This window comes from Tachypleus tridentatus, chromosome 1 (genome assembly GCF_004210375.1).
Source record: "Tachypleus tridentatus isolate NWPU-2018 chromosome 1, ASM421037v1, whole genome shotgun sequence".
NCBI lineage: Eukaryota > Metazoa > Arthropoda > Merostomata > Xiphosura > Limulidae > Tachypleus > Tachypleus tridentatus.
In genome coordinates, this window is record NC_134825.1 from 73,953,160 (window position 1) to 73,968,934 (window position 15,775).

General features: G+C 30.2%; 1 protein-coding gene across 10 annotated transcripts in view; it reads right to left on the bottom strand.

Moving 5' to 3' along the window:
• The window catches only part of LOC143252458 (uncharacterized), a 67,183-nt gene that overhangs the window by 11,668 nt on the left and 39,740 nt on the right, over window positions 1-15,775 (bottom strand). For all 10 annotated transcript variants that reach the window (XM_076504696.1, XM_076504651.1, XM_076504675.1 and 7 more), the window contains 7 exons: window positions 14,202-14,437; window positions 12,675-12,764; window positions 8,919-9,497; window positions 8,187-8,280; window positions 5,937-6,155; window positions 4,897-4,994; window positions 236-454 (listed from right to left, as the gene is read on the bottom strand). In XM_076504696.1, coding sequence (XP_076360811.1) covers window positions 236-454; window positions 4,897-4,994; window positions 5,937-6,155; window positions 8,187-8,280; window positions 8,919-9,497; window positions 12,675-12,764; window positions 14,202-14,437 — 1,535 coding nt within the window. The remainder of the gene's footprint in view (window positions 1-235; window positions 455-4,896; window positions 4,995-5,936; window positions 6,156-8,186; window positions 8,281-8,918; window positions 9,498-12,674; window positions 12,765-14,201; window positions 14,438-15,775) is intronic.

Sequence of the window (15,775 nt, forward strand, 5' to 3'; positions counted from 1 at the left end):
GTGGCACTTCCTGTCAAACAAACTTGTCTGCTTTCTAATTAGAAATGATAAAAAGGAAAGATTAAATTGTATATCAATATATTTATGATACCTCAAAGTACTTCATCTTAAAAATGTTTGAAAACATAAGAATGTGAAATTAAACCTATAGATAATCTAAAAATTACAAAACATCAGGGTAAGTACCATCTCCAGTGTGATGAAAGAGTTAAACATTACATTTAGTTTTTCTTACCGTCCACTTTAATGGATTTTTATTTGAGAATGGGACCTCTGAAGTCTCTACTTCCATCTCTTCACGATGGCTAGAAGGTGTATTTGGTGACACAGAACTCTCTGGACCTGAAGGGGTGTCTGTTGTTTCCCCTTCAGTTTCCTCCACTTCACCAACATGCTTTTTCAGCCCTTCACTTTCTGTTGCAAAATCCATGACAGTATCATTTCTTTCCTGTTTCTATAAATAAAGATCAAGAAGTGTCCATTAATTTTTGTTAAACACTATGTCAGATCTATAAGACTATACAAGTTTAACAGTGAAAATTATACAATAATACAGAAAAAAATGCAGTCCTAAATATTGATAAAATGAGAAGTGTGTGTGTGTGTGTGTGTGTGTGAACATAAAACTAAATTTGTGTCTAAAATTAACTGCCCTACACTTTAGCAACTAATTTTCTTTACAAATAAAAGAAAATTATATAAACGTAAAACCTAAATTAAGGTTTATAGTTATTATAGCAACAAAATCTCTGGGCACAAGTCGCATACCCAATTTGTTGCAACACAGCCAGTCATATTAAAATTAAAATATAGTTGCATTTGAATCTTTTACATCTCTTAAAATAAATCTGTTGAAATCTCAAATATTTTTATTTACACATTTCATTTGTCAAGATATTCATATTATTTGCTCTTAATGTATCAACAGTTGTTAAAAATATACAGCAGTTATAACATTAAATTTAAAATTATATAGAAAAGCTAAATATGTTAGTTGGATTTTTAATACTGGAAAAAATGGATAATGTTCTCAAGCTATAATTAGTGTTTCTGAACATTCTTTGCACAAATCAACTAACTTATCTTGTGCACTAATAGACACTTTTTCTCTTCATAGCAGACTGATGTATCACCTCTTCTACTTCAAATTTAGAAATGCACCATTATTTTAGCTTTCATTTCATAAGGAAATAATTACTTATTATTATAATAAAGTTTATAGAAAAGAAACTGTGAAAGTTACTAGACATATGCACACACACACACACACCTAAGCCGAATTTTATTGAAACCAGTGAAGGCGTGTTCATTTCATTCTTAGTTGAACATACATTTATATTTAAAATGGGTTAGAAGTGAAGGTATGTTGACCTGAGACAATGCTTTACTTCTATGAAGACTGTTTTGGTGTTGGATGTTTTTTCACCAGTACATAATGATGCCCTCACTGGGTGCAAACTGAAATGATTTGTAAACAGTTCTACATACAGTATAAAATAAAGAACCAGAAGTAACCTTGACATTCACCATAAGACAGGTGAGGAGGAGCCTAAACTGGATTGTTTATCTAGAACCTTTTCTGGATTTGTTTCTAGACTTAAAATTTCCAGACTATCTATTTTTTATTTTTTTTATATTCCAGATCAAATTAGTGTTTAATTTCAATAAAGGTGAGATGCAGAGGTTGAACCCATTTATCTCAAGTTTCAGTTTCCAGAATGTGGTTTAATTCTTGTTTCTATGGAACATCTTATTTGACTCGTGTACACTATTGCAGCCTTGACATGTTAATTGGTAAACACCACTGTTGCTGTATTTTGGTTTTGTATTTGATGTTGCACAATATTTTGCCTAGATTGTTTATACAGTAGAAGGCCAGTCTGTAGATTTTTGTTTAATGTGTTATACATTTTACGAAAAGGTTTGTCGGTGTAACTTATCTTAAAATTAATACACTTGCACATACCAGATGGCAACAAAAAAAATGATTTAAGTTTTTGACTTAATTTTCTTAAAGTAGATTAAATATCATTTATGTTCCTCACACATCTGTTTTTACATTAATGTTGAAAGTTTCTAGATAAACAGTTGATAAACAAAAATCTGAATATGCACAAAATACAATATAAAGATTAGATATAAAACACTTATACTGCATGACATGCTGTACAAACAATACATGTCAAGATGTATTACCATAAATAGAATCAGATTAAAGATATACTTTTAATAAAACCTGAATTTTTGTACCCATCTAGAAATGACTAGAAATTACCTATAAATCTTTGTACAAGTATACATAGGAGGAATGAAATATAGCTGGACATTCCTGCATAACACTGTAAAAGGGATAATATTCATAATATACAGCAGCAGTTTGAATATTCAATTACCTTGTCACTGGCCATCTCTAGTCTGTAACTGCTATGAAAGTAAACATCTGAAATTGGTCACTTCTGAGAGGATTACATACTGAGACACAGAATAAGAACTTTAATTTCTGGTTTTGCATGATTTTATATAACTAAATACATAGCCCTCAAAAAAAAAAAAAAAAATTAAGTACTGAATTGTAACTGTAAGACAAAGAAAGGAATTTCAACAGATAGAAACAACAGGCTTTTCAAATATTGTAATTAATACAAAATCTATCACACACTTTTCCTAAGGATGATTTTCTTTTTTCAGTGGAATGCCACATAGCCAGCTATCTGTACTAAAAGGTTTAAAAAATGATAAAGCACCCAAGGTGGATAATGTTTACCCAAGGATTTTGAAAAAGATTAAGGATTGAATATGTTAGTCACATTCTATTATTTTTTTAAGTCCTTAAATAGTGAGTAGGTGCCAGAAGATTGGAGGTTGGTCAGTTTTATACTTATTAGAACAATAAACACTGTTCCAGTAATTATTGGTCTCCTAGTCTTATTTCAATGATAGTACAAGTTCTGGAAAGTCTGATAAAAGATGCTTTGCAAAGACATTTACCAAAGTTTAAAACTTTGAACAGTCAACATAGTTTCACTAGGAAAAATATCTTGCCTTAAAAATCATCTGACACTCTGCTTAAATACAATCATGTGAAAAAGTTAGGACACTCTATGAAAGCCTGTGTATTTTTGTAACATATTTGGATATATAAATATTTAATCTCACTTTCAACAATACTGAAAGATTATAAGAATATAATTAAACAATTAAAACTGAACAAAAGACTTTTCAAGATCTTCTGTAAATGTAATTCTACAAAAATGCATATTCTAACTGAGGAAAAAGTTAGGACACCCTACCCCCTAATAGCTAGTGTTACCCCCTTTGGCTGAAATAACTGCAGTGAGATGCTTCTTGTAGCCATCTACCAGTCTCTGACATTGGTCTGAAGAAAGTTTGCCCCACTCCTCAATGCAGAATTCTTTCAGCTGTGAGATGTTTGAGGGGTTTATTGTATGTACAACCCATTTAAAGTGATTAACAAGTCTCAAGGCTTGCACTTTGAACGAGTTAAAATACTACTTTATTACCAGTAGCATCAAAATGTAGTTGATAAATAAATTATAATGCAAATTTTCATTTGTTAATTTTTAAAGAACATATTTTAAAAAATTCTCAGTCAGCAATAAAAGGTTCTTTATGAAATCTAATTTATTTTCACCCCTCTCTTGAAATTTAAATGTTCTCTACTCCAAATCTAATTTATTTTTCACCCCTCTCTGAAGTATGAAATTTAAATGTAAGTTACTAATTACAATATAGATACTAAGGCAAATGGTTGAGATTGAGTGGTTAAGGGAATTAATTTAAACCTTCTAGTCTTAGTGTAGAAAGTCAGTTAAATTATGACAATTACAGAATACGTTTACTTTGTATTATTCTTCTGTGTTATTAGGTACATTATTTATTTAGGTAAAAATTATTTAGGGTACTTAACACCATTATAAATTTTGTCAACGACTAACTGCCAGTAAAAAAAAGATCAAAATATAAATATAATATTTTTTGTTTTCCACATATATTTTTTTTTTTATTTATGACATATCATAAAAGTAACAAAAACATACAAATTAGAAACATATTAGGTTAGGCAAGATACTGGAAAAAATAATTATTCATAAGGATATGTTTACAAGCCACTGTGGAATATCATTCAACATAGTAACAGAGCTACATGTTCACTGTAAATCACTCAGTAATTTAGATTTTTTTTAAATGGTGATTACAAGGTTGGTCAAATCAACTGAGTCCATATAGAGTTAAGGTTGAAAAATATATAACAGACAAAATATAAAGCAGTTCTGAGAAAGAAAAAAAGTTTAAGATTTTAGATGTTACACAAATGAAATTTAAAAATTATCAGATGAAGAAAAGTATATTTCATTTTAATATGAAACTTTGTACTTGTAGCAGTCAACACCAACTACATACATTTATGGATAAGTGTTTAATAAAAAAAAATACTAAATTTTAAAAAAGAAACTGATTTTTTGTGTACAAAGACTTGTAACATTTACTGGAAGCTTGACACATTTTGTGAAAATAGACAATACCTTGAAAGTTATAGTACAGAAACTCTGATGATTACTTTGTGGTTACACAGTAAGTTGCATCAACTGACCTCAAGTTAAGAGAGTTAAGAAGCCTGCTAGAAACAGGTCTTAAAAGAATTAAAATCCACTATTTCCACTATCATTATCAGATAAAACTAAATTCTTCATAAAATACCATTAAACCACAAACTTTATTTCCTACATGATCCTAATCTTTGATCTAATTTACCATAAATTAATTCTACACTTTCATTTCTAAATCTATAAAAAAGTCATTTGAATAAACACATACAATGGATGAACAAATACATCCTTCAGTTTTAATAAAATGAAAGCATATATCCACACTTACCCAGCTACTAATTTCTTTGTAAGATGTTCGCTCATTTTGCTTTCCCCATTTTTTCCATGACTTTCGGCCTTTCTTCTTCTTCTTACCAACCTTTCCACCTGTAAAGCCATTACAGCAAAATTGAAAACTAAATTAAACACATTAATTTATAACTGTTTAAAATCAAATGTTTAACCAGCACTAAAGTGCAGTACAGCAATAACAAAACTCCCTTCTTTACACTAACTAAAAAATAAGAGCACTCCTTTATTGTATTTGATAAAAAACAAACAAAAAACTCTGTACTTATTACTACATAACAGTAATTACTACACAGTGATAGTGGACATATTAGATAATATATTAAATCCAACAGAACCACACATGTTTACACATTACAATAACATTTGTTTCCCACCTTCTACATAATAAATAAGAATAATCTTTATCTTGTAACTCAAAATAGTCGTGTAAAATTGACAACAGTTGGCAACTTCAGATGCACGTATCACAACTACAACTATGAACTGGATTTACAGCTTTAAACAAAAATAATAAAAAGAAAGAAATATTTTCTGTAAATATGTCTTTTTACATGCTGACGTATTAAAAAACACAAGTTATTAAATATTACAGACTATTTGAGTAACTAAACCTGAAAAAGATTCTACAGATTTGCTGGGAGGTCTGCATATACAAGTTTCAAGAATTAACATACTATTTGAAACACACAGATAAAATCATATCAAAGAAACATGAATTTCTCACATTATGTGATTTGGCTTTTCTTTTTTTTTTTTTAAGACTATTTAGCTTCAGGCAATACTTACACTTACCATACCAAGAGTTCTATAAATGTGCATTAAACAAAAGTCAATGAGTGACCAAAAAATATATGATCAACACAGAATACCAAGTTTCTACATTTTAACATCTCTTGTTAAGGTATTATATGAATGAAAGAAACTTGTTTGGTTTTCCTCCATACAGCTGTAAAATGAATACAGATGATACCCAAGAAAGAGGTTATTCAGCCAAATAAAACATTCCTGTGTCAGCACCTGCAATTTGAATAGACTTCTGTTGACCAGTGGGTAGGATGAGGCTCAGACGCTTAGAACAATTGGCATTATAGCGTTTAGCACAAGATGTGGAACAGAAACGTTTTGACCTCTTAAATTTGGACTTGGCTCCAAGCTTCCCACAGAATTCACATTTTGTGATTTCTACATGTCCTTTAGGTTTATGAGTTTCTTCTTTTATCTCTGATGAAAGTAATCCTATAAATAAATTAAACAAAATATTTTTATTGTTGTATATTTGTATGCACTTGTTAGCAAAGAAACAAAGTGATATTCTATTCTTACTGATAATGAAATTAGCATGTTCAGTCCCTCACACATACAGAAGTATCACATGTACTCAGAAGTTAGCATGAAGTAACTACTTGTTAAACAAGCAAAGAAAGAGAACATGTTGACTGTTTATTTAGCTTCAGATTTCACCCCAGTTGTGTCTAACCTGAGCTACAGACCAATGTGTAGCAGTTTTTGGTTTTGGTTTTTTGAGAGAAAATTGTATTGTTTGTGTTATGTTTTTAGGAATTAGTTATTTATGCAAACAGTCTCTGTTCTTGAATTAATATAAGAACGTTTTACTTTTCTTATGATTTTCTTGATTAACAAAGTGAATTACATACAAAAATTACCATACAGATTGAATACTTGTTTCTTCTACACATCTTTCATGAAAGCAAATTTCAGGATATTCTTCAAGCTAAAACATTTTGTAGTGTTCTTAAGTTTATGTCATGATACAACATTTGTATATAGCTGTAGAAGACCAGTTTAACTATCAGTGATGTAGTTTTATATTTTGGAGAAAACTACACTTAAACTAGCACTCAAATCTAATAACTACACAAGTGTATTAGTTTTTTATCTTGCACAAAAACTTACATTCTGTGTGCGTGTATTTCAAAAAATGTAATATATATACAATTAATATAGATAATTAACAGTAAATAATTATTTTTTGTGATGTTGTCCACATTTTATACAAAAGCCATAATAATGCTCATATATGAATGGGTTAAAGCATAGAACTATTGTCCTGTCAGTACCATTTGTTTACAATAATGGTGAGAACACATGAATTCACACTTCACTGCAATGATTAGTAAGCTACATGTCCAGAGATCCTAGTTAAGCAAATAGCAATTAGTGTTCCTAACACAAAGAACAAAGATGAAACCACAGCCCCTACCACAGCATACACTCTCAAAGTTTACACACACTGGCAGTAAAAGCACATGAAATAAGGTAATTAGTCGTTAAAATACAGTAACAAAAACAGTAATTAATTAACAGTTATTAATGGGTATTGTACAGGTTACTAATCATGGCCACAAGTAATATTCCATCACCACAAACTTACCATAAATAGTTAAACCTTGTTATTACATGTTTTAGTAAATTAATTTTTTATAAAACCCTTACATACTGAATATACCACATAAAATATTTTATCTACACACACACACAAATATGGCTTTAAAAATATTTCATTATTTAAACAGTTTTAAGAGACCTTTGAAACATTTTTCTCCTACAGTCAAATGATACCAACTAGACCAGCCAGTTTTGCTACTGAAATTTAAGTATTGATTTTATTATACCAGCCTTTAGTTCTTCACAACAAATAAACAGGTTCAAGCTCTTTCACCTATTGCCACAGCTGGGGAAGACTATACAATTTTATTTTTCAAGAGCACACAACGAATAAAATGCAAAATCTTTGATGAATGGTTATGCTCTTTTATTATTACCTATTACAAGTGTTCTTATATATGATGTAGTTCATTTCATATAAAGAGGCTACTTAAGATGCAGGTATATCATTTGTCACATCTTCCAAGAAAACTGTTGAGGTGATAGTTGTTTGTTCATAAACTTTCATTCCAACAAATGTCTAACTTTCAACATCAAACTAACTCATAAAATTCAGGCTAGTAACTGGCAGATATAATGAAATTTCAATTTCAAAACAATGCCTCAACAGTATTTCAAAGTCAATTTCTAATTTAATATCCACTTTAACAAAAAGTTACAAATAATGAAGCTGTTTAACCACACAGTGAAGTACACAAATTTCTTTCTTTTTTTTTTTTTTTAATAACTAACAATAAATTAAGTCAATTTCTTTCTACCAGTGAGAAAATACTCAATAAAATATTTAGTCAAAGTAAAGTTTAACATCTTGCATGTAATATTCATTAAATAAAACATATGGCTTAAACTTCAAGAACAAACCTTTAACCGATGGAGTTACTTCAGTCTCCATTGGATTTTCTGATAATACTGGGTTAGCTGAAGAGGTAACTGTCAGTGTTGAAGATCTACTCACCTAAAAATTATAATTTCAAGAATAAAAGTTAATTTTTTAAATTTCAGTTATTCATAAATAACATTAAGTGTGAGTAAGTATACAGTTAAAAGCCTACAATGACCAAATTTCCTGCAGAAAAACTTTGAACTCAGCTGTACAACTACAAAAGTTGATTAATAAATCACAATGTCTACAATTATTCATGCCTTCAATTCTTATTTTAGATTTCAAATATGTACAAAAACATTATGCAGATACTTGAAAGCATTAGAACAGATGTACAAATAAAGCTTGAATATGCAGTAATAAAGGATAATTAATACTTGAACGTTGTCCAATACACTTTTTTAAATATAGCAAAATAATAGAAACCAGTTAACCTACTGAAACAGAAATTTAACATACTAAGAGGATATGACAGTTTAGAACTTTCAAAATAGAAAACAGTTATAAAAGACAACATTACTTAAGTATTAAAAAACTACTATAATGCAATACCAATAAACATAATTGATGTAAAAAAAAACAAAAAACATTTATATTTTCTGTGCAATCTTAACTTTAAATCTTGAAGTATAGTAATATTTAACACTTTTGCCTTAAACTAATATGTAAATAATTGCACAATTACAAAACTGTTTCAAATGTGTACTTACAGGGAAGGGATCAGGGGCTTCTTGAATAACATAACCTTCAATAACATGTGTCAAAACATGTGGTTTGACTATAGCTTTCTGTGGCTGCTTCTCTTTAGCTTGCTCCTGTAATAAGGGAGTGATATGAGCATCATTTCCTGATGCAGCATCTTTTTTCTCAGGCAATACAGTTACAGCAGAGATTCTGTTCAGTGTCTGTGTGGAAACTTCGTTTTCCTTCTTAACCTCTTCTTTTTTTTCTTTTTTATTCAACATAATAGACAGATTAATGTTTGTGGCATTAGTGTTTGTAGAAGTGGTAGCTGTCAGAGGAGTTGTAGTGATGGGGATAACAGGAATGTGGTTGGGTTTTACTTGAGAGGATTGCTGTTTAGTTTCAGTGGCAGTGGACTTGTTCTGTGTGCTAGAAGCACGTCCCTCATTAGAAGGTTTTGTCTGATTAGCTGCATCAGCCTTTGTACTCTGAGGAGGGTGAGTCTGAGTTTGGCTATTAGTTGTCTGAGAAGCTTGTTGTACTTGTGTTCCTGGGGCTGGAGTTGGAGTCTGTCGAGTGAGTGGAGCATGAGTCCTTTGCTTAATCTTTCAAAACAAGAGAAAAATTTGACTGCATGTTTAATCTTGGCAAAACATTATCATTAAGATTGCTAATAGCTTATAATTTTGATTATTTCAATTTAATTTTTAGAATGATGAGCTCAACTGACCAAGATCATACCGTTTTTGACAACACAATAAGAGAAGTTTAAACAATATTTTTAAAACATATGACTCACACCTTCAGAACCATCTTAAGCTTAAAGGTTTACCTTTATGTTCAACTAAGCAGTTTATGAAATTTGAGAAAATATAGGGTGTATTCAAAGTTGACTGGTACCCTGATTTAGAGTTCAAAATTTCAAGAATCTACTTCACCCTCAACACCCCTCTAGTTCTTAATGAGAAAAACTATACAAGGTTTTAGAGTTTTCACCACTTGGATTTCTATTCTACTCTATAATTACTAAACACAAATTGGTTGTTTGTTACAGTCAGTAACATTTGTGGTTATCTTAAATGTAAAGGAAGGACATTAATTTTTAAACCTAAATCAAAGCAAGCCAGATGCTCTTTTTGTAAATTCAAGTTACTTTTAATGAAATTAATTAATTTTAATACAAAATATTTGTTTATTTTGAATTTTGCACAAAGCTACATGAGGGTAATCTGCACTAGCTGTCCTTAATTTAGCAGTGTTAGACTAGAGGGAAGGCAACTAGTTATCACCTACCACAATGAATAGTGGAATTAACTGTCAAGCTATAATGACCCTACGACTGAAATGACAAGCACATTTAGTGCGACAGGAATCACCAAATATATACAACGTATTTTAATACTGTCTACAGCTTTACAACTCTCAACACAGACATCTGTATTAACAAGTTTATGGCATGGAAAAATTAAAGCTAAAATAGTTGCAAAAATGTAATCACATTATACATAGATATTCACACCTTAAGCTATGTGACTATATATACAAGCAGAAAATATTACTCAACTAAGTTACTTAAATGATTACTTGGATGTGTAGATAAAAGGTATTCAAATTACTAACTACATACTAAGAATTCTTTTATCAATAAAAATCTGGTGATGAAAAATGGAATGTTGGTTTCAAGCTGTATAATAATATATTGGTCTATAGTTGCCATTCCACAATTATCTTTCTATCCATGGCATATTTTGAGACAGATATTAAAGCATTTAAGATACTTCCTTTTCTTATTTTAAAAGATGAGCCAGTAAAACACACTGACAGGAGGATTCCAGTGAGAATTGGTTAATTCCATAATTTTTTATAAAACTTGTAATTGCACAAGTATTTATTTACAAGCACAGTATCATCCAGTAATTATAGGCCTATTAGTTTTACATCAGTTGTGGGAAAAGTTTTGGAACATCTGATGAAAAATGCTTTGCAAAGTCATTTACCATAGTTTAAAACTTATTAAATAGTCATGTTGGTTTCACAGAAAAATCCTGCCTTAAAAATCTTATGATATTCTTTGAAAACATTACTATTTAAGTAGATGTGGGTAGATGTGTAGGTTTAGTATATTTCGATTTTCAGACAGCATTCAACAGTGTGCCAAATATAAGACTTGTAAAATACCTATAACTTTAGGGGGATAAGTTAACTAACTGGATAGAAGAGTGATGACTAGATGGAAGAAAGCAGAGGGTTGTTATATATGGAGTTCAGTCAAAATGGATAAGTGTTAAAAGTGGGATAACCTCAAGTCTCAATCTTAGGATCTTTGGTATTTTTGATTTACATTAATGAGATAGATAAAGGAATTGTCAATAAGTTACTTAACTTTGTCAACAATATCAAAATCTTGGGTGTTGTTGGTTGTGAAGAGGATGCAGCTGCTTTACAAAAAAAATATTTAGATCATTTAGCAAGTAGGGCAAATAATGGGCAGATGAGGCTTAGTTATGATAAATGCTAGATCCTCCATTTATGTTAGCATAATTTAAATTTAGATGGGAATAATCTTAAGTGACATTTCACACTGTAAATTAAATTTGGTTCCAAAATAAAAATAGGTTTGTTACCTATATAAGGACCTCATAGTGACTGAATAAATAAAGAAAAGGTGATATAACAAATAATTCAACACTTAGTTTTATACTGTTCATTTACATTCTTTTATTAATGTATTCAGAAATAAAGCTATATAAACATAACAGCAATGTCTGTTGTATGTCCATAACCCATTTGCAGGGTGTGGATGGATCTTCACCAAAATTGTTATGGAGTTTCAATAGGTCCATGTAGGGGTACATACAAATTTGTAATTTTGCAATTTGAAGTTTTCTATGGACATTTTTGCATTTTGTTTTTAAGATTTCCACCCTGTAGATGAGTCTTCACCAAATTCCATATGACAGTTCACTGGATCCATAGAAAGATGTATAAATTTGAGGTTTCACATTGGGTTTTGCAGTTTTAAATAGGTTTTTCTTTTTTTACCCAATTACATATAAGGGAAGCAAATTTATGTCCTAAGATAATCTTTCATTAATCATGAATTTACGTAACTCCATGCAGGGGGCAGATACCTCAGCTAGTATGCAATACAGTACTCTATGTAATTTTTACCATTTTAAAACTTCTATGACAGTAGATTGGTGGACAATCTATGTTTAACAACAAATTAGCTTTCAGTTTCTTGACTTCTCATTCTTAGAAGAATTCTTGATTGGCATCAATTAAAAGAGAAATTGCAGATATTCACTAAAAACGTATTTAAACTTTCCAGCCAGAAACCAGAACTTAAGTGGATTTTTTCTTCTCATCTTTCTATGTACATTGGTTTACTCCATACGTTTAGTAATTAAACTCAGTTATGAAATATTCCTAAGACCTTGCATTACAATTTTTTATGATTAACCTTGAGTTAAACTCAGTATATCATTTACATTTCCCCCAGTTATTCTTTGCTTACTTTAATAATAGGATTTTACCTACGAGCTAATTTTCAAAATAATTGGCAAGCAAATACAGAATGCTACTCATTTCCCCAAGTAATAAATTACATTTGACGTAAACAGCAAGATTCTTTTTGTAGTGAATTATTTATTTGAAAAATTTAGTTAAAATATAATATTTTTCCTCTTCTTTTCATAACAATATATTTTTTAATGTTACATAAAAGAAAAGGAGTTTCCAAGACAAAATAGACCAAATGAGAAGTTAAATAAGCCACATACCTGAGTACGAATGGGATTACTAGCCTGAGAATGTGTAGAAACAGATGTAGAAATTACTGTTTGAGTAGCCACAGAACTAGCAGGGCGTACCTGTGTGCACATACATTACAGAGGTAGCTCTAAGTAATTCTATACAATTAAATCATTATATGAAAAGGGGCCATCACACATGAATTTTTTCAAGATACATGTACAATACATTAAGGGAATTAATATACAAAAAGAGAAAATTCGTTTTTTAATCAATCTTAAAAAATATTAATCTCTCACAAAGCAATCAAGTAATACATTTGAAATTCAATACATTTATGAATATTATGTTGCTAGGAGTTTCTACGTACATGCATTCTAAGAGCTATGAAACATACCACGCAAGTCTGAAAAAAAAAAGAATACCGAAAAATGTTTTACCACTGTTAATAAAATAATACAACCTAAATGTACCTCTGAGTAAACTTAAAATATTTTTATTGGAAATAAGTGTGTTACATATTTTTTTTTATTCCACAAGCTTAAAGTCTGGTAAAGAACAAACAAACAATCCTCATGGTCTGACAAAACAAAAAACTGATAACAATTTTTTTTTTTTAAACTGACTATATTAATACATTTTGTAAATATTAAAGATAGGTGAAAGATTTCACAACCTTAATTTGTTTATTTTCATGACTTTCACAAAATCAATTACCAGTAGCAAGTGTATCTTGACTTACAATCACACTCTATTCAGATTAATCAAATATTCATGGAATCAGCCCAATAAATTCATTCCAATGCATTGCAGTGCAAGGTTATGTTCATGTGAAGAATCAAAATACTTTTGTCCATCAAAAATATTGCACTTGCATAACCTCTAAGTTCCAAAATAAATATCTACAGCTTTTCAGTATTTCTGGTAATTTCACTCTTATATTATGACTTGTTGCTTAAATCAGCAATTTAGTGTAAAGTATATTGTTGATAAATCTTCAAATAAATATGTTGAATGGCACTTTGCACATTACTTTGGCAAGATTGGAATACAAAAGGTTAACAGATTCTAATGTTTTTACCTCATCTTTTGTACCTATTCCACTTTCAAATTTCTGTGCAGTAGAGTAACTATTATTAATTATTCTTACTTAACAGCCATGAGTTAAGCAGTTACAGCTGCTTCAGCATTGCTGTTCTTAATTAAGATGACTAAATTTAAGTCATAAAATTGACACCTCTTTTTATTCTTTAAAAGAAGTTATAAACAATAAGTTATACAAATACCTGTTAACAAGTAAAAAAAGATTTGCTTACTTAAATTGCTGCTCCTACAGATATCCCTCTGACAAGTGAATATTTTTGAGCATATTCTTGTTAGTCAGAAGTCTGTCAAAATTCTAAGAACCTTTCTTTCATGTTCACTCTCAAGTTATCTTAAATAAATGCTTCAAAGCTTAAAAGTCAAATACTGACTTTAAACAGATTTAACATTTGTATTTAATTATCTCTGTTTTGGCAGGTACAAAATCATCTGCTTTTACAATTACTTCTTACCTGCTTCTGCTTTTGGACTTGGATACCAGTGGCAGAAACAGACACAGCAGCAGTAGCTGCCATTGGTACAGCTTGCAGAGCTGCTGGTGCTGGTGAAGGGGACTGAATAAACATATCAGAATGTTGACTTCGTATGAAAATAGGATTTTGTGTTAAAACTGTAGGTGACTGAAGACCTCCTGGGGTAGCCCATGTTATTGGTTGACCCAAAGGAGCACCAAGAGCTTGAATAGATCCTGGAACAAAAGAAAAAAACATTTATTACGATCATAACAGGAAAAATTAACAACAAGCATATTCTCTTTAATCACAATAAAGAGAACTTTTCTTTTATGGAAAATAAGATCAAATTTGGGTTGTGTTACAAGTAAGGAAGTGCAAGCTACAAGTATACAAACTCAAATCCTGGCTTTTGATCATACAAGAAAAACATTTGGTTGTGAATAGAAAACTTAAGAAAATGTAAATTTGAACAATATTTTTAGAATGGTCTTTAGTTAGTATTCTACACTTCAGTGTCAGATTTATTTCACAAATTTAAAAACTACATTTTAAAATTAATTTTGTAACAATGATTTATTCACATGCAAGTTTGTAAATTATGAAAGTAAGTTAGAAATTATTTATACTGCACTCCCTATCTTTACAGAAAAAGGCTGTTTTTGGTTGTTGGTTTGTTTGTTTTTATTAATCTGTAGAAACAAACTGCAGTAGTCAAATGTAATATATAATCTGCACTTGATTTAACACAACATGTCCAAAGTATTCAGAATCCTACTTTTGCAGATAACTTATCTCCTAGAGTTCCTTCTTGTTCAGCTTGTAACTTAGTTTTATTTACATGTACAAAATGTGAAACTTTATTTGGTCTAGTCATTTATGTTTTAACAATATATTATACTGGCAATAAGAAAATCCTGTTATGTTCCTTTCCTCTTTCACCTATATGTTGGCCAACATGACCCAATTATTAGCATGACAGATTGTAAATCTAAAGTTCATGCATGCAACATGTTAGACTGGCCCCTACAAACAACAAAAAACTATTGCACTCCGAAGTTGTAAGTACATTAAGAGTGTGTTGGTCAAGTCCTATTTCACAGTCTTACAAGAATATCCCAAGAATTGGTTGTGGATGATACTGATAGCTGCCTTTCCTCTCGTTTATCACGTTCAAAATTAGGGGCAAATAATGCTGATAGCCTTCATGTAGTTTTGTGCAAAACTAAGAAAACAAATCCTTACAACTTGCATTAATATTTTTGCCATGTTTTATTTATAACTAAGTAAAAATCAACATGCAGTTGATAACAATTCCACTTACTTTCCAAAACACCTAAAAATGTACACAACCATCTCTGATAAAATTTATAATGTATTTGTCATCTTCTCCACCAGCTGGCAGTAAATAAGCATCAATAGCATACCAGACTAGAATGTCTATAAAAGGTAAGAGCACTTGCACTCACATTTTGGAAGGGAAACTCTTGTCTACTATTATGTAGAATTATCACACACTTTCTCACATGAACCTCTTTATAAATAAAGCCACTAGTAACAAAATCATGTTATAT